The following is a 19,873-nucleotide window of genomic DNA, read 5'->3' as shown; positions in this document are numbered from 1 at the left end:
CAAATTATTTTAAATTCTATGGGAGATTTAATTTAATAAATAAGCTAATAAATTGTTCTGAATAACCATGCTAATAAAAAAGCCATACTATAATGATGTAGTTACAGGAAACAGCCTAAATATGTGGGAGCAACATTTCCTGGCACAATATGCAATAAAAGCTGTGATGCAGGTATTGCTATGGTATGTAATTTGTATCCTTCTTTACTGTTTTTTTTTTTAACTTTATATTGTATTTTAAAAGTATTATTTTACATAGTTAAGTAAACTTGATTTTTTTTCTCTATATCTCTATCATTATTTTGTTGGGACAACATTATTTTAATCTCAGAAAGTTGTTTTAATCATAAATTTCAAACATAGGGAAATAATATGAACAAACGTTAATATACCCCTTCACCAGCCTGGTATAATGGCTACTAACTTTGCATCAGATTTTCTAAGGACATAAAACCTTAGAGAAAAGTTAAAGCTTCCTGTTACTTCAAATTCAAGAAATAACAAAAGTCATGATTTCATACTTGCCATTTTTTGCATACTTCATACTATTGTTACAAATATATGTATCCATTAACTATATATTATTGTTCAGCATTTTTCTTTATGTATCATTTCAGAACTATTTTGAATAGCTTGTTAAAAGATATATACATGTTGAAGCATATAACTCTACTACTATTATTTTTTCTTTCAAAATTTTTATCAAGTAACGCACATATTATGAATAAAAATCCTTTTACAAGACATACTGAAAACAACTAAATCAGTCCTTTGCATAATCTATACTCCTTGAATCCTCTTTCCCCTTTTTTTGTCAACCTCTCCCTCCTGGCATACAACTTAATGTCTGTTTCCTTTCAAATAAAAGTTTTATTGAAGTACATCATATATAGAGAACATTGCACAAGTCATAAGTGTATAGCACAATTAATTTTGGCCAAGTCAATACATAGGTATAAACATCCCAGAGATCAAGAAATAAAATCTTGTCAACACTTCAGAAGAATCATGCTTCCTCTCACTTTCTACGCATACCGAAGAAAACCACTATCCTGACACTTAATCACTGGTTAATTTGATCTTTCTTTGAGCTTTCTGTAAATGATATAATAGAGTGTGTGTTCTTGTGTGTGTCTGCCATATATTTCCTCAAAATTACGTCTGTGATAGTTATTCATGTTTGTATGTGTAGGAATAGTTTGTTCATTCTTTTACTCTATATTTCTAAATAATATGCCCATTAAATTTCTTGAGTATTCAAATTTAGGCATTATCTATTGACTTCCTATGTTGAAGTCAGAATTTAACATCCTAATAGCTCATCATTTCTACATTCTGCCTCTTCTATTCTTCCTCTCTATAATTATACAGATTATTAGAATTGTGTTTAATTCTCTGATGAGGCAAATAATGAACTGAGATTGTCGCCTTTATTGCATAACTTTTGGTTCTTCCCAAATTAGTAGTTACATCATTACTGTTTTTGTCCAAATTCTTTAATTAAGTTGTAAATTGCCTCCACTTTCCTACATGATTCAGAAATTCCTTTTTTTTTTTTTAACTCTATAGATGTATTTTTTTTTTTAAACCAATCTACGTTGGACTTTTTGCATAGCTGTTTAAGAATCTTCTGTCTTGTCTCCTTTGGAATATGTGTATTCTTTCCTGGCTTGCTTACTCATTTTGGTTAGAATACACACTCCTATAATTTACTGAAAAAGTAGGTGGGTAGTAACTTGTTTGGGAGTTGCGTCATTGAAAATGTAGCTATTTTAGGGCTTCCCTGGTGGCGCAGCGGTTGAGAGTCTGCCTGCCGATGCAGGGGACGCGGGTTCGTGCCCCGGTCTGGGAAGATCCCACATGCCGCGGAGCCGCTGGGCGCGTGAGCCATGGCCGCTGGGCCTGCGCGTCCGGAGCCTGTGCTCCGCGGCGGGAGAGGCCACAGCAGTGAGAGGCCCGCATATAGCAAAAAAAAAAAGAAAGAAAGAAAGAAAATGTAGCTATTTTAAAAGATTGGTTAATTTTGGTTTTGAAATAATTGCACCTTGGAATTTTAAAAGTCCTCTCCTTTTACTTTCTCTTTAGAAATTTAACACCATTCTTAGTCTCACTTATTTGTATGTGGTCTGCTTGTTTTCTCTGCAGAAACATTTAAGATCTTTTTATCATTGCGAGGTATCTTTTATCATCCAATAGGCTTGTTATATTGATGCCCTTTCAATCTGGATACTAATTTACGTCTGACCTGAGAAATTTTATTATATCAATATTATTTATTTGCTAATCTTTTTCTTTCCCTTTCCTCTCTGGAACTTGGTTAATTATATATGAGAGCATTTTGACTCATCATCTATTTTTTTTCTCTTATTTAAATTTTTTCTTTTATTTCTACATCCTCTAATATTTCTTAATATTTATATTGTGGATCAGTCTCTCACTAGGTGCTCTCAGATCCATTTTCTGCTTATTACCTGCTCTGATTACATCATAAGAACAATATATTCCCTGGGCTTCTTTGGCTTCTGGCTTTTGGGTATGTTCAGCAAATGTGGATGATTGGAGAGAGGAAGGGAAGTGTCATAGTGTCTTTACATTCTGGCCCTGCCTGGAGCAGTGCCTCAGAACCATTGCTTCCTGGTCGTGTGAAACATCCCCTCCCTCTGTGCTTTTTCCTCCTGCTTATCAGCACTTGTTTGTGAATTCTAATGACAGTTCCTCATTCATACACCCAACCAGTCTTGGCATTGGTAGCAACATTCTGCTTTTCTAGTCTCAGAGTCGCCTCATTATCCTCTGTTGCTTCAACAATAATTTGTTTGTTACCTGTTACTCATTTGCTTTTATTAAATTCTTCTTGGATCCTGTGGTGGCTTTAAAATAATCTCTTTTTTCTTGTAATTACTAGGCAAATATAGCTGAGAATCACACCCCAAATTAATTGTTCATGTTGCAGAATTAAAAATGCAAGGTGGCACCAGATCTGTTATTTTATAATTAGGGTATTAATTGGAAAGGAGTGAGACTTTAGATTTGGGATGGTAACATTGGATGAACCAAGCAAGACGAATCTGATAATTCTAAAACCCCAAATCTGTCTAAGGATTTTTTTGTAGTAGCTGATCCTCATCTGCCTGGTGAGGTGAGCCTTCTAGCTTCTCTTGCTTAGAGATCCTCTAATGACATTATTTGAGTTGGATGCCTTATAATGATACATTCACTTCAAGTTCTATCTTAAGGATTAGCAAACTGTAAGTAAAGGGCCAGATAGTAAATGTTTTCAGCTTTGCAGGCCATGTGATCTGTGCAAGAGTCAGTGTAGACAGGTACAGATTAATGAGCAAGACCATGTTTCATTAAAGCTTAATGTATCACTACTAAAACTTGAGTCTCATATAATTTTCATTTGCCACAAAATAGTGTTTTTCTTTTGATTTTTTTCAACTATTTAAAAGACTTAAAAAACATTCTTACTTGCAGACTTTACCAAAACAGGTCACAAGCCAGACTTGGTCTCTGGACCATAGTTTACTGACCCCTGCTCTATTCCCGTCAGCCCTTATGTTCACTGATTAAAAATAAAAGTTGGGAGGGCTTCCCTGGAAGGCAACAGTTTATAAACCAAAGAAATGGGGAACAATTGAAGGAATAGATATTAATGGTTCTAAACAAAGAAGAACAGAATTATATTTGATTCATACTAAATTTATTAATATGGGTGAAAGTACTTGAGATTTTGGATTTGGGGTACCAACTCAAACATTTGGGATTGTTTTTAATCATTTTATTGATTGACTGACATGTGTGATCAGTGGTCATCTATTTGCTGTGAACTTGGTGTAATGAAAAGAAAGGAATTCATTGTCTTATAGACATGGAGCTATTGGAGTATATTTATGCTGTCCATCAAACTCACCCAACTTTTATCTATGCTTCCTGTGGTGACTACCCTCTGTAGGCTGGGAAAGACAGTTAGTTATATGAGCTGTTTGATAGACTGGAATTCTCTGTGTAGATAATTAGTTCATCTGAGAATAGAGATAATTTTATTTATTTCATTTCAATATGCATGCTTTTTCTTTTTCTTGACTTATTCCACCAGGTAGAATCCCCATTACGTTGTCGAGTAGAAATGGTGAGAGTCCTAATCCTTGCTTTCTTCCCAATCTTTGAGGAAATGCATCGTCTTTCACCATTTTGTACAATGTTAGTCATAGGATTTTTGGTAGAAGTCCTTTATCAGGTTATGGAAGCTCCTTTTGATTCCCACGTGTTTAGTGTTTTTTATTTGTTTGTTCTTCCAGAAATTGATGTTAAATTTTGTCAAATGCCTTTTTCTACATTTATTGAGACATATATGATTTTTATTCTTTAGTCTGTTAATATGGTGAGTATATTATTGACCGATTTTCAGTTGTTGAACCTGATTTGCATTCCTGCATTGTCTTTTTTTAATTTATTGTTGCCTTTGAGTTGGTAACATTTTAAGAAAATTTGCCTTTATGTTGATGAGTTACATTGAACTTTAGTTATCTTTTCTGATATTGACTATTTCTGGATTTGATATCAGGGTAATAATGACTACATAAAATGAGTTATATTTTCTCCATTTCTGTTTTTCTGAAGACTTTGCTTAGAGCAGAAATAAATTAAATAGAGGGTAGAAAAACAATAGAAAATTTTGACAAAGCTAGTTGATTTTTTTAAAAGACAAACACAATTGACAAGCCCTTATCTAAACTAAGCAACAAAAGAGACTCAAATGGATGAAATCAGAAATGAAAGAGAAGGCATTACAATGGATGTCTGATAAATAAAAAGGATAATAAAGGAGTATTAGGAATGATTTTATGCCTACAAATCAGATGACCTGGAAGAAATGGATAACTTCCTGGAGACCTACAACCTAACAACACTGAATCAAGAAGAAACAGAAAGACTGAACGGTCCAATAACAAATAAGGGGTTGAATTAGTATAGTAATCCAAAACCTCCTAATAAAGAAAAGTCCAGGACCAGATCGCTTCATTGGATATTTCTGTCAAAAATTCAAGGAAGAATTTATATCATTCCTTCTGAAAATCTTGCAAAAATAAATGAAGGAGCACTTCCAAACTCATTTTATGGGACCAGCATCACCGTGACGCCAAAGCCAAAGATGCCACAGGAAAAAAAAACTACGACCAATATCCCTGGTAAACATAAATGCAAAAATCCTCAACAAAATAGTAGCAAACCAAATTCAACCAAATTTAGCATATTAAAAGTATTATACACTATGATCAAGAGGGATTTATTCCTGGGATGCAACATATGTTTAACATAGGTTCAACGTATGCAAAGCATTCAATGTGATACACCATGACAACAAAATTATAGAGAAAATTCACATGATCATCTCAATAGAATCAGAAAAAGCATTTGACAGATTTTAACATCCATTCATGATGAAACCTCTCAACAAATTTCCAAAAGTAGAAGAAAATTACTTCAATCCAATGAAGGACATGTATGAAGAGCCCACAGGGAACATCATAATTAATGGGGAAAAACTGAAAGCTTTCCATCTAAGATCTGGTACAAGGCAGGGATACCAGCTCTCACCACTTCTATTCAACATGGTACTGGAGGTCCTAGCCAGAGCAATTAGACAAAAAAACCCCAACAAACAAACAAAACAGAGAGAGAGAGAAAGAAAGAAAGAAAGAAAAAAGAAAGAAAAGACATCCAAATTGGAAAAGAAGTAAAATTATCTATGTTTGTAAATGACATGGTCATATGTGTGAAAGTCCTAAATATTAAACAACAATAAAAAAACTCTTAAAACTAATAAACAAATTCAGTAAACTTGCAGAAACAAATCAATATACAAAAATGAGGCATGTTGGGCTTCCCTGGTGGCGCAGTGGTTGAGAGTCCACCTGCCAATGCAGGGGACACGGGTTCGTGGTCTGGTCTGGGAAGATCCCATATGCCGCGGAGCGGCTGGGCCCGTGAGCCATGGCCGCTGAGCCTGCGCGTCCAGAGCCTGTACTCTGCAATGGGAGAGGCCACAGTGGTGAGAGGCCCGCATACCACAAAAAAAAAAAAAAAAAAAAGAGTCATGTTTTTATACACAATGAACTATCTGAAAAAGGAAATTAATAAACCAATCCCATTCACAATAGCATCAAGAACAATCAAATACTTAGGAATAACATTAACCAGTGAGGTGAAAATTTCTAAAACACAAATGAAAGAAGTTAAAGAAGACACAGATAAATGAAAAGACATCCATATCCACTGATTGGAAGAATTAATACTGTTAAAATGTCCATATTATCCCAAGTGAGCTGCAAATTCAGTGAATCCTTATCAAAACCTCAATGGCATTATCTACAGAAATAGAAAGCAACAGTCCTAAAATTCATGTGTAATCACAAAAGACTCGGGACAGCCAAAGAAATCTTGAGCAAGAAGAACAAAGCTGGAGGCATTACATTTTCTGATTTCAAAATATGTTACAAAGCTGCAGTAATCAAAGCAGTATAGTACTGGTATAAAAACAGCTATATAGACAAATGGAACAGAATGAAGAGCCCAGAAATAAATCCATGCTGGAGATTGGGGCAGGATTAGAGGAAGTGAAAATGCCACAGTGCTTTCCTACTATTTTTAAGTTGTCTATAAAAAAAATCTTAATAAATATTTTAACCTAATATTCCAGTAGTGTTTTAAAATACAAGTTATAAATTCTCAAGTTGCCTTTTTCTAGTTTCAGCATTCACTTGATTGCTGTAAATCTTTTACTATTTTCTAGAGTTCTGACAAATTTGATGCTGACGATTTTTTTCTCAAATTTTCAGTATTTTTGTGGAGCAGCAGGTAGGTCCTTGGAGCTACCTACTTGGCCCTTTTCACTGATATCTACTGCTTTATACATTTTATTTGGTTGCCTACTTTGACTTATACCTTGCTGGTTGCTGCATATTTATGTGCATGTGTGTGTGTGTGTGTTATTTTTCCTATCCTAGGACACAGTCAAGTTGCTTGGAAAGAGTTTGATCCTGTCCAGACATTCTTTCAAATATTCTCAGGTGGCAGCAGGAGGCATTTCATACAGAGTGAATTTGTTCCAGACTAATCAGGAGACAGTAGACTTCTAAGTCCCTCTATCCAAAGCCCCATGAATTATGAATGTTTCTATTCTGGCTGGTGTGCCCAGCAATTATTCCCAGTTCTGTGTGATTTCCAGGAATTATTTCATCTGCTCTCTTTGGGTTCTCTTTTTCCCAGCCTTGAGTGATTGACTTAACTTTTCCCAGAGTGTTAAATTGTGCTACTTCATGTCATGGGTACAAACCTTGCAATCACTGAAGTCCATAAACACCTTGCTTTAAGCTACATATGTTACAAAACTCACAAGATGTATATCATGCTGCAGTTGAGTCGTTTATAGGTATTGTAGTATGATAGTATTTTTCATGTCTTCTAAACAATATCCAGTTTTCTAGTGCTTCTCTCAGTTGTGAGAGTTGTTGAAGTCTCCAACTAAATTATGTATGTGTGTATTTATTCTTTCAGTTGTATTCATTTTAGCTCCATATATTTTGCAGCTCTTATGTTTGGTACCCAAACATTTAAGATTATTATATTTTACTGGCAAATCAAACCTTTTATTATATAATATCCTTTGTCCATGATAATTTTTGCTCTGAAGTTAACTTCACCTGTTATTAATGTAGCCTCTCCAACTTTCTTGTGATAAATGTTCACACACTAAATCTTTTTTCTTAACTACTTTCATCTTTATATCTTATGTGAGTTTCTTGTAAACAGCATATAGCTGGAACATGTGGTTTTTCCTACATTTTGCAAATCTGTGGCTTTTAATCAGTATGTTTAGACAGTTTGCATTGAATCTAATTGTTGATATGTTTGTATTTCAGTCTGTCAACTTAGTATATGTTTTCTGTTTTATCTTTTTGTTTTTTGTGGTCCTCCGTTGGCATTTCCAGTTTTTATTTGGGATACTAGAACAATTTTTAGTATTCTATTTTGATTTATTCATCATAGGCATAAGCAAATGTGACCCATCAGCCAAATCTGGCCTACCACATATATTGTAAATAAAGTTCTATAGGAACACAGCTATATCCATTCATTTACCTACTGTCTATGACTACTTTCCTGATACAACATCAGAATTATAGTTGTGACAGACACTATATAGTACACAAATATGTCCTGTCTCTTTACAGAAACGATCAATCTCTGATTTTTAGTGTTTTTCAATATTTCTCTTTGTAAAGCATTTTTCATGTTTTCTGTAGTATGATTACACACACACACAATCACATACACACAAGTTTGCGTACCAGCATTATACCATTTCAAGTAGAATATAGAAATGTTAACACCATATTTTAGGTCCCAAATCATGTATATAATCATAAAACAGGGAATTTTATGATATAATTTGATGAAACATTACTTTTCAGTACATTGTCTTTAACCCTGAAACATAATTTTTTTAAAAAAGTCAAATGAAGAAAAATAGTCTATTATATCTTCCCATATAAATATCCCTTCTGTTCCTCTTTCTTCACTACAGATGTTACAGCTCTGAAGCAGGGGTACTGGAACATAGTCTCTGAATTTCTCTTCATTTTAGAATGTGTTCACTTCTTCTTTATTCTTTAAGGATATTTTTGCAGGATGAAAGTCATTTTCAGCACTTTGAAAATATTGTCCTACATCCTCTGTCCCATTTATTTCTGATGAGAAATCCTCTGTCATAGTAATCATTGTTCCTGAATAAGCAATGTGTTGTTTTCCTTTGGCTGATTTCAAGGCATTTAAAATTTTTCTCTAGCCATGTAATTATGATCTGTCTGGCCATGGACTACTTTGAGTTTACTGTCAGAAGTTTTGTGAATCTATTATATATGTAGATTTGTGTCTTTTGCCAAATTTGGGAGATTTTCGGCCTTTTTTCCTTCAAGTATTTTTCAGCTATGCACTTTTTCTCCTCTTCTGGGCCGCTAACGATATTAATGTTAGATTTTTTTGTTATTGTCCCACTGCTCCTGTATTTCTGTTAATTTTTTAAAAAAACTATTTTCTCTCTGTTTTCAGATTGGATAATTTATACTAATCAATCTTTTTTTATATATAAATTTATTTATTTATTTATTTTTGGCTGCTTTGGGTCTTCGTTGCTGCACGCAGGCTTTCTCTAGTTGCGGCGAGCGGGGGCTACTCTGTTGTGGTGCACGGGCTTCTCATTGCAGTGGCTTCTCTTGTTGCAGAGCATGGGCTCTAGGCGTGTGGGCTTCAGTAGTTGTGTCACACAGGCTTCAGTAGTTGTGGCTCGTGGGCTCTAGAGCACAGGCTCTGTAGTGGTGGTGCACGGGCTTAGTTGCTCCGCGGCATGTGGGATCTTCCTGGACCAGGGCTCAAACCTGTGTCCCCTGCACTGGGAGGTGGATTCTCAACCACTGCACCACCAGGGAAGCCCCTAATCAATCTTTAAGTTTACTGATTCTCCCTTTTGACATCTCCATTTTGTTACTAAGTTCATTTATTGAGGTTTTATTTATTTTTTTATTATTGTATTTTTCTGTTCTGAAACTTTCATTTGGTTCTTTTTATATTATCTATTTCTTTGATGAGATTTTTGTTTTTTAATTTCTTTTAACAGTTTTTGTAATAGCTTCTTGGAGCATTTTTATGGTAGTTACTTTAAAATCCTTGTTGCAGAATGCAATGTATGAACCATCTTGGTTTTGCTCTCTGTTGATTGTCTTTTCTGATTACAGTTGAGATATTCCTGGTTCTTGGTATGATGAGTAATTTTGGACTGTATTCAGGATATTTCTGAGAATTATGTCAGGAGACACTGATTTCTCTTTAAATCTTCCATTTCAGAAGACAGTTTATTTTCTAAAATACACATTCTGGATCAGTTTTATGGGCCATTGTTCACACCCCAATTCAGTTTTCATGGCCTTTTCAATGATATCCTTTGTTACCTTGAACATTGTAACGTTCATAGGGAGTCTGGATTCTGCTGCTTTTCTCTGATGAGGGTTGATTTTGTGTTTGCTTGTTTTGTCATGCAGTGCTCTTGGTTAAATTTAGAACAGCAGCTCTTCGTCATGAACAACAGCTCTAGCCTCAGCTGAGATCTTCAGTTGTGTTGAGGCTGTTCCATGTATGAGTGTCTCAAAACTCAGCCAGAAATGTGGGGGTCAGAATTTGGAGGGTCTTCTTTCTGAAGCTTTCTGCTTGTGTATTTCGCAGTCATCATCCTCCTCGTATTCACAATTTATATTTTCCAGGCCAGAAATAGTAAACATTGTTTCCATGAGTTCCCTGTGAACCCATGTGCCATGTCTATTACACCTGGCCTGAGTCTAAACGTCACAAAAACTGTCTCTTTCTAGAGTTAGTTTCCTTTGAGCATGGACTCCTGACCAATGCTGCAAGCTTCTGTTAATGCCCGGCAGGCTCCAATTTCTTCATGACCTGAAGTATCTATTAGATTCTATACTATAGATTCCAAGTCTCTATTGAAACTGTCCAATATTCATTTTTCTTCTCTATGTTTTTCCTGTATTTTTGTGCACACACGTGCACAACACACCACAGCTCTTCCTGCCCCCCTCCCCCAGCTTTATTGAGGTATAATTGACAAATAAAATACTAATATAATTAAAGTGTACAGTGTGATAATTTGATGTAAGTTATTTATGATTCTCAAAATTAAATTAATTAATATATCCATCACCTCACATAGTTTACCTTTTTTATTTATGAGAGTGCTTTTGATCCACTCTCTTAACAGATTTCAAGTATATAATACAGTATTAGTAACTATAGTCGCCATGCTGTACATTAGATCCTCAGGACTCATTCATCCATCTTATAACTGAGAGTTTGTAGCCTTTTGCCAACCTCTTCCCATTTCCCTAATTCCCCAGCTCCTAGGGACCACCATTCTCTCTGTTTTTGTGAGGTCAGTGGTTTTCGTCTTTTTTTTTGTTTTAGATTCCACATGTAAGTGATCCCATACAGTATTTGTCTTTCTCCGTCAGCACCTTTTAATCGCCTTCATGAATTTCACCCATCTCACCAGCAGTCCCCACCTCTGCTAACCACCAGTTTGTTGTCTGTATCTGAGTCTGTTTCCGTTTCGTTTTCTGTTCGTTTGTTTTAGATCCCATATATGAAATCATGGGGTGTTTGTCATTCTCTGTCTGACTTAGTTCACTCCGCATAATGCCCTCAAGGTCATCTGTGTTGTCACAAATGTCAGGACTTCCTTCTTTTCTATAACGGACTAACATTCCACTGTATACCTACCACGTTTTCGTTACCCATTCATTCACTGGTGAACATGCAGGTTCTTTCCAAGCCTGGGCTATTGAGAATAATGCTGCCGTGAACATGGGAGTTCAGAAAGGGGTCTCGTTTTCTTTGCGTATATGCCCAGAAGTGGCTCTGCTGGCTCATATGATATGTTTTCAATTTTTTGAGGACTGCATACTATTCTGCACAATGACTGTATCAGCTTACATTTCCACCAACAATGCACCAGGGCTGCCTTTTCTCTGTGTCCTCATTCATTATCTCTTTTTGATATTACCTATCCTATCTTGTAGAAGGTGGTATCTCACTGTGGTTTTGATTTGTATCTCTCTGACGAATAGTGATGTTGAGCATCTTTTCATATACTTGATGGCCATTGATATGTATTATTTGGGGGAAAAAAGTGTCTGTTCAGGCCCTTTGTCCATGTTTTAATTGAGTTATTTGGGGCTTTTTGGCTGTTGAGTTCTATGAGCTCCTTATATATTTTAAAAATCACCTCATCAGGTATACGGTTTGCAAGTATTTTCTCCATTTCCATAGGTTGCTTTTTCATTTTGTTGATTGTTTCCTTTGCTGTGTAGACATATTTTCTTTTGATATTGTCCCACTTGTTTATTTCTGCTTTTGTTGCCTGTGCTTTTGATGTGAAATCCAATAAAATCATTTCCAAGACCAATATCAAACAGCTTTTGCCATATGTTTTCTTCTAAAACTTTTACAGTTTCAGGTCTTATGTTTAAGTCTTTAATCCATTTCAAGTAAATTTTTGTAAGTGGTATACGACAAGTTTCCAATTTCATTCTTTTGCACATCATAGCTCTTTCTAATCTGAGGATCTTTACTGATGTCATCTTTTTTATTCCTGTTATTAATTTTTGTGTGTAATCTACCTTCTCTTCCTGCACAGTATAATTAAGGGCTTATTTTATTCTGTAGCATGGCTTTATACAGGAGATTTGTTTTCAACTATATAAATATGAAAGTATAAGACTGTTTCTCCTTTCTGTGTGTTGGCATTAAAAGTCCAGCTTCTGGTTCCTATATCTTGCCCTAAAACCTGGTGGTTAGCCAGATATCATCTCTCATGTTCTGATTTGTCTTTAGCCTCCTTTCAAATCCTGACACTGGGATTTTCCCTTTTTTTCAAGAGAGGGTACCTACTAAGTCATTTTTCCATGTTGCTAGATAATATTCTATGTTTTCATTCACACACATGCACATACATACACACAATATTTTTTCTTTTAGGTATTAATTCAGTTTTACTCACTATGTATTTTTATTGATGTAGAAAAATTAGAGAAGTTCTAAGAATTTTTCTTGTAATGATTAAAAATATGAGAAAAGTATCACAGTTTATTTATCCAGGTTAAATCATATGAAATGCCACTCTGCACTACCACCAATCTTTTTTTGGTAACATCTCACTTCAAATTTCTTTACCATGGCCTTGCCTATATCTCGAACTTCCGTTCTGTCATTCCTTCACTTCACTCATTATACTACAGCATTTGAACAGGTTCCCATACAAGCTCCCTACCGCTATTAATGAGGCTGGGTCATTTTCCAAACTTTCTATCTTGGCCTAAACATCAATTCCACAAACAGATTTTCCTAAGTATCTTATCTGTATCTTATACCCCTCCTCAGAATTCTCTATTAGAGCACTCCATTTCTTCAGAGCACTTTTCATGATCTCTCTGTATTTGGGGAGTTCGTTATTAATTTCCTACTAGTTTTCTTTCTCCACTTTTGTAATATAACTGCAAGTGTGGACAAAGTCCTTTCTTTCATGCATGCCACTATATTCTTATCTTTTATCATAGTGCCTGACACATGTGTATACTGAATTAATAATTGTTAATTGAATGAATTGATTTAATAAGAAAGTTAAATAAATGTGTTTTATATTGTTTACATCAGAAACACTAAGTGTGCTTAAGGCTATAGAATCTGGGCATGCCTAATTTTACACCAGAGGATATTGGTAGTTTAATTACATTTTACTTTATATCATGCTTCTTAATAAATTAACTATTTTATCAAAATAAAATATAAAATATGGTCAACATGAAAAGGTATTAAAATATAAAATTTTATAGGAACAAAACTGTTTTGATGTATTACTTGCTTTTGTTTTCTTCTTATATAATGGTTTTCTCTTCAACCTTCTTTATCTTAGTATCCAGGTGCAATAACATTGGAGGGATTTTCCGTTATTATAGCTCAACTGCTTGGCCTTAAAATAGGATTAACATATGATGACATCCGTAAATGTTCCTGTCCAAGCGCTATGTGCATAATGAATCATGAAGCAGTGTAAGCCTTGTTTTTTCTTTTGAATTTATTTCACACATATATTTGTGAGGTTGTTTACAAGACATGATGAATTTATTTTTTATACTCAATCCCACGTCAAAAATTAGGAAAGAATGTTGTGCCTGAAGAGATATCACACTAATGAATTTGTTCACATGATATAAGACTCCAGAAAGCGGTAAACCCCATGATAATGAAATATTCACTCAAGGGAATTAGAGGGAAACTTTAAAGATTTATGAAGACTATGAAATATTGAATTCACATAGATACTGTTGTTGTTTTTGTTCTTGTTGTATCTGTTGCTCAAGGCAAAATCACCCTTAACAATATAACGTAGTACTAGTAGCTTTGGCTATTATTTTGAGGGGGAAAAAAAGAAGAAAAGATTTGAAGAGGAAAATAATTGTCCTTCTTTGCAGTTATTATGCTTGACTACCTACATAGAGGCCACAGAATCAGTACACAGTCAGAACAACATCAAAAAATTCATCAGCGTGATCAGTCTTGAAAACCATTACTATGTGTACAAGTATGTGTATACCAGCACTAAGAAAATAGATGACCTATTATAAAATGTCTAATTTTTTCAGAAGAGGTTTATAAATTCAGTGCAATCCCAATCAATATTTTAGATTCTTTTTAAGGAACCTGATAAACTCTGTGGGGGGCAATAGGATGGAGATGAAGGTTACAGGCAACCTTTTGGGGATTATGAGGTGGGATTTATAATCAAAGGAGGGATTTTATTGATGGGAGACATGACATATTATCTATAGATTGATCAAAATGAAGAGAAGAGGAAGAAAAGATGATAATTTTGGACATATGAAGAGTTAAGAGCAAAATCATGGAGGAAATTAGAGAGGAGAGGATAAATTCAGTTACTGTGATAGAACATTAGGAGAGTAAACAGATAGAGACGTAGGGAATCTGGTTAATGGAGGTGTAAAGATGTAGGGAATCTGGTTTATTCTGATAGGAAGCTTTGATAGAAGATGTGAAACACTTATCTTGGAGACTGGAACTTAGAAATGACTTAGGAAAGTGATAGGATTGTTGGACTTGTTGAAGACATATTTTGTAATTACAAATTTAAGATTCATTCAAACAGCTACCGAAGTGCCTATGTAAAAGAGAGCAGATAGTTGACATTTTGCCAAGTTAATGCCCATGGAATCAGAAACAGTTAGGGCTGCAGAGGATGCTGCGTTCTCCTGAAATAATTATTTCAATTTTTTTCCTACCCCGCAATTGGAACTTTGGATAAGAAATCAAAGTATTTCAAGGCAGCTGCCCTTATATAAAATAAGCTGCCCAACTTATTTTATAGCTGTCTTTAGACCCAGAGGTACTCTTCCCCACAAAAAGCCAATTATTTAATATTTGTTTCAAATGCCTTGTGTCTATTATATATGTATGTATGTGTGTGTATATATATATATATATCACTTGCATTTCTTCCTTCCCATGGCCATCTGTTTTGTGTGTGTGTGGTACGCGGGCCTCTCACTGTTGTGGCCTCTCCTGTTGCGGAGCACAGGCTCCAGGCGTGCAGGCTCAGCGGCCATGGCTCACGGGCCCAGCTGCTCCGCGGTACGTGGGATCCTCCCGGACCGGGGCACGAACCTGCGTCCCCTGCATCGGCAGGCGGACTCCCAACCACTGCGCTACCAGGGAAGCCCCCCATGGCCATCTTTTAAGCAAAGATTTAAAAAATTAAATTGTTTTGTACCCACCTTAAATAAAAGTTCCAAGTTCTAACTAAAACTTTTAATTTTCACTCAGAAAACATGTGGTCCAAGTAGAAAATAACCTCTGAGTCCCTGTGTATTTTTAAACTAATTTTGTGTAAAAGGATGTCAGTGCTCAGAGTTTGTAGCTTTTTGCATGAGAGTGGCCTACAGAAGCAGAATGGCACAGATGCCGATTAAAACAATGTAGTTGGGACTTCCCTGGTGGCGCAGTGATTAAGAATCTGCCTGCCAACACAGGGTACACGGGTTTGATCCCCGGTCTGGGAAGATCCCACATGCCACAGAGCAGCTAAGCCCATGCGCCACAACTACTGAGCCTGTGCTCTAGAGCCCGCAAGCCACAACTACTGAGCCTGCGAGCCACAGCTACTGAAGCCCGCATGCCTAGAGCCCGTGCTACACAACAAGAGAAGCCACCGCAATAAGACGCCCACACACCGCAACGAAGATTAGCCCCCACTCGCTGCAACTAGAGAAAGCCCGCGCACAGCAACAAAGACCCGATGCAGCCAAAAATAAATAAATGTTCCTTTTAAAAAAACAAACAATGTAGTTAAAAGTAATAGAGAAGTTTGCTTAAATACTATTATTGCTTGTGATATTCCTCCCAGTTTCCCTTATTTATCCCATTACAAATGGCTATGCCAGTAAAGGCTAAAGCATTTCACTTTTTTTCTCAGACACTACCAACTCTGAAACCTTGGCAATTATATATTTCTTTCCTTGAAGGCTCAGGAGACAACCCAGGACTTCTGTCATCTCAGATATAGCTGTTCAGGCACGATTATTTCAGACATGATTGCGTAGAGTGGCACTGTGCAATAGAAATGAAATGTGAGCCTCATATAGAACTTTAAATTTTAGACTAGCTACATTAAAAATTTGTTAAAGTAGATAAAATTAATTAGTGATGTATTTTAATAAATTATTTTATTTAACCCAGTCTATCTGAAATATTATCATTTCAGCATGTAATCCATATAAAAATTGTTAATTGGATGTGTTATATTCATGTGTGTGTGTGTGTGTGTGTGTGTGTGTGTATTAGTGCAGAAAGTCCAGGGTCACACCCATGTTATCAACCTGAGCTACCAGAAGAATGGAGTTGCCAGCAACTGAGAGCAGTGGATGGAGCAGACTTGGTGGGGAAGAACAGTAGTTCAATACTGTACCTCGCGTATTTGAAATGTCTATTGGACATCTGTTAGACATAGCTACTAGACAGCCCACTGGAAATGAACATGAAAATATAAAACTTCAAGGGACTTATATTTTAGTGTAAAATTTAGGTCATATGAAAATATATTAAAAGATACAAACAAAAAATCTTATTTTTACATGATGTGAAACTACTATGTAGAATAATAAATATTGAAATTGGAAGGAGAATATGGGAGGGAACACAATTTCAGATAATGTCAAGGTAGACCTCTCTAGAAGGTGACATTTGAGCAAATATTTAATGGAAATAAGGGAAGGAAGCTTTCAATATGTAAGAGAAGAGCATATTAGGTAAGGAGAAAGATAGGTGATGATAGGTAGGTAGATAGATAGGTGATAGATAGATTTAACCATTATACCTCATTGCTTTCCTGTAAAGGTACATTTTCAATGCTTATTTTTTTTAATGTTAAAGATAAGCAATGATAAATTAAAAATTAATCATGTTTGACTTTGTCTCCACCAAGGTACAAGTTTTTCGTTTGAGCCATCTTGCAATTCGTATCATTATACATGGAGCATTGTTTAGACGTGGTTTTATTAGCTAGGTTTACTTAACCTGAGGACTGTTATTTCCTTTTAGGGTTTCCAGTGGTATAAAGATGTTTAGCAACTGCAGCATGCGTGACTATAGATATTTTGTTTCAACATTTGAGGGTCAGTGTCTTCAGAACTTTTCAAAACTGAAACCATTATATCAAAATCAGTCGGTGTGTGGTAATGGGATTTTGGAACCTCAGGAAGAATGTGACTGTGACAGTGAACAGGTGAGTAATTAAGACTGAAATCTGAGCACCATTTCTTATGTTTCCAGTAAGTGGTCATGGCATATATGGAATGATATATGCAACTAAGTCTTCAGTAGAATTAAGATGTGAAAATGAGGATAAATTAAGACGTATGAATCATTTCCCCACACCTCTTCAGCTGAGAAGACAAATGAGTCGTGAAACCTTGGTTTGAAGACACCGTTCACAATTATACCAGTAGAGAGATTTTGAATATATGGACTAAATGAATTCCCTTTTAGCCAAATCATATGACCTCAGTCTCTGTTTTCTCTACAAACTTCTGAGTTTGGTCCAACTTTTTTCTGTTTCTTATGGTTGCAAGGATGTCTAAACATTATAATGGATGTTTCTTAATTATTCTCAAACATTCCTGCATTTCTCAGTTTCAGGATGATCAAAATTTGTTCTGTTTACTCATTCTAAATATAAATGTGTAATCTGCTATAGTTCCATCAACCGAATGTTCAGTGCACACTATTTTCAAGTGATAGGACCAGATATTTAGTATGTTATATCATTATTTTATAATATTTAATAATTCCCCCTATTTAAATTAAAAAAATTTCTTCATGATTACTCCCCCAGTAGTTATATGAATTTTTTATCCACCTACAAAAATAGCTAACCACTACCTGTTTACATAACTTTAAATCCCTACACATTCTCTTAATCATCTACCATTTCCTAAAGTTTATACATACATGTATGTGTGTGTGTGTCTCTCTATATATGTATACATGTTTTCCAACTATCTCAGATTTTCCAATGTCATCTTAGTTTTTTTGATAAATACATAGTACTGTGCTCATCTTGCATTCACCTACCCCTAAATATGTGCCAATTACTTGCCAAATACTCTAGTTATATTTAATGAAGGATAAAATGAAGCAACATAATCTAGGGCTAAATCTACACATTGTGAATTTCCACAACTGCAGGCTGTAGGCAGATTAACACTTACAGCAGATGCTGTCAATGCTCTGCCCGTATTTCCTTGGCATTGACTGTTCCTGTAGAGCGTTTTTGCTTCAAGTATCTGATACTTTCTGTTGCAGTGCTTCCTCTGGCCTCAATAGAGTAGAATACTCAGCCAGTTATCAGGGAGGACTTAATGTACTCAGGACTATCGATCAGCCCTCAGATAAGTATGATGGTAAATAAATGTCCCAGATTCCTTGCCCCTTAGGAGGAAATTTTCTGAGGCAAGCTTTACATCAAAGTTCTACAAACCATAGCCAGTGGGCCAAATTCAGCTGCCACTTATTTTTGTAAATGTTACTTAATTGGAATGCAGCCACACCCATATGTTTACATATTGTTTATGACTCTTTTTGTGCTACAACAGCAGAGTTGAATAGTTGCAACAGAGACCATATGGCACAGCATTTCAGCAAAACTGAAACTATGTGCTATTTCATCCTTTACAGAAAATGTTTGCTGTCCCCTATTCTGTGTCATTTCCCAGAGGTACTTGTGGGATTTAGCTTTATCTTACAGGAGCAGCAAACAGTTCACAAACCCACTCGTACTGGCTTGCGTCCCTTCCCTAACATCCTATACCAGCGCTTTGGTGGTTGGCAGAATGGACCTTCAAATACATCCTCACTCGAAGCTCTGGAATTTGTGGATATGCATATTACATGGCAGAAGGTAATGTGCAGAACTAATTAAGGGTATGGACATTAAAGAGGGGACATTATCCTGGATTATCTGGGTGGGTCCTGGCTAATCACATGAGCCCTTAGAAACAGAGAATGTTCTCCAGGTGAAGTCAGAGAGATGTGGCAGAAGGGGGCTCAAGCCGCTACTGCTGGATGAAGACACATGGAAGCACAAGAAGAAACGCTGGTAGTTTCTTGGAGAAAAGACAAGCCCTTGGCTGACAGCCACCAAAGAAACAGGAAGCTTTTTCCCACATCTTGGTTTTACCCTTGTGAGACTGTCAGCAGAGGACCTGACCTAGTTTACCTGTCTGAAGTTCTGAGCTACAGAAAGTATGAGAAAATTAACTTGGGTTATTTTAAGTCACTATGTTTGTGGTCATTTGTCACAGCATCAGCAGGGAACTAATACGCCTTTCAAATAAATTACTCATATGCATCACTGTTTCAGAGTCTGTCTCTGGAGAAACTCAAACCACATTAGCTGGACCAGAAATTGTCCTAGGAAGCAGACACTCAAGACAGGTTTCTGAAAGTGGATTTCATGCTGGCCAGATAGTAATATGTACTCGTGTACTCATTTCTGGGCTTGTCACATTTGAATAGATGCACTGGAGAAACTTAACACCTCCAAATCCCTCAGAACCCCCTGGGCTGTGAAGTTACTGCTCTCCCCATGGTGGGGCAGAGCAGCATCACATTGCCTGTGGACCAGAGAGACTTAGATGAGACGGATGTCTCACAAGACGATGCCTGTTCTTCTCAAGATCTG

The 19,873-nt window shown here is 36.0% G+C and overlaps 1 protein-coding gene across 1 annotated transcript in view; it reads left to right on the top strand.

Moving 5' to 3' along the window:
• Positions 1-19,873, top strand: part of ADAM18 (ADAM metallopeptidase domain 18) — a 90,300-nt gene that overhangs the window by 30,141 nt on the left and 40,286 nt on the right. The window contains exons 11-13 of the mRNA XM_067721523.1: positions 102-183; positions 13,535-13,671; positions 17,233-17,416. Coding sequence (XP_067577624.1) covers positions 102-183; positions 13,535-13,671; positions 17,233-17,416 — 403 coding nt within the window. The remainder of the gene's footprint in view (positions 1-101; positions 184-13,534; positions 13,672-17,232; positions 17,417-19,873) is intronic.

Source organism: Pseudorca crassidens, chromosome 21, assembly GCF_039906515.1.
Source record: "Pseudorca crassidens isolate mPseCra1 chromosome 21, mPseCra1.hap1, whole genome shotgun sequence".
Classification (NCBI taxonomy): Eukaryota; Metazoa; Chordata; class Mammalia; order Artiodactyla; family Delphinidae; genus Pseudorca; species Pseudorca crassidens.
Note: the sequence above shows the minus strand (reverse complement) of the source record. Positions and strands in the feature narration are given on the sequence as shown.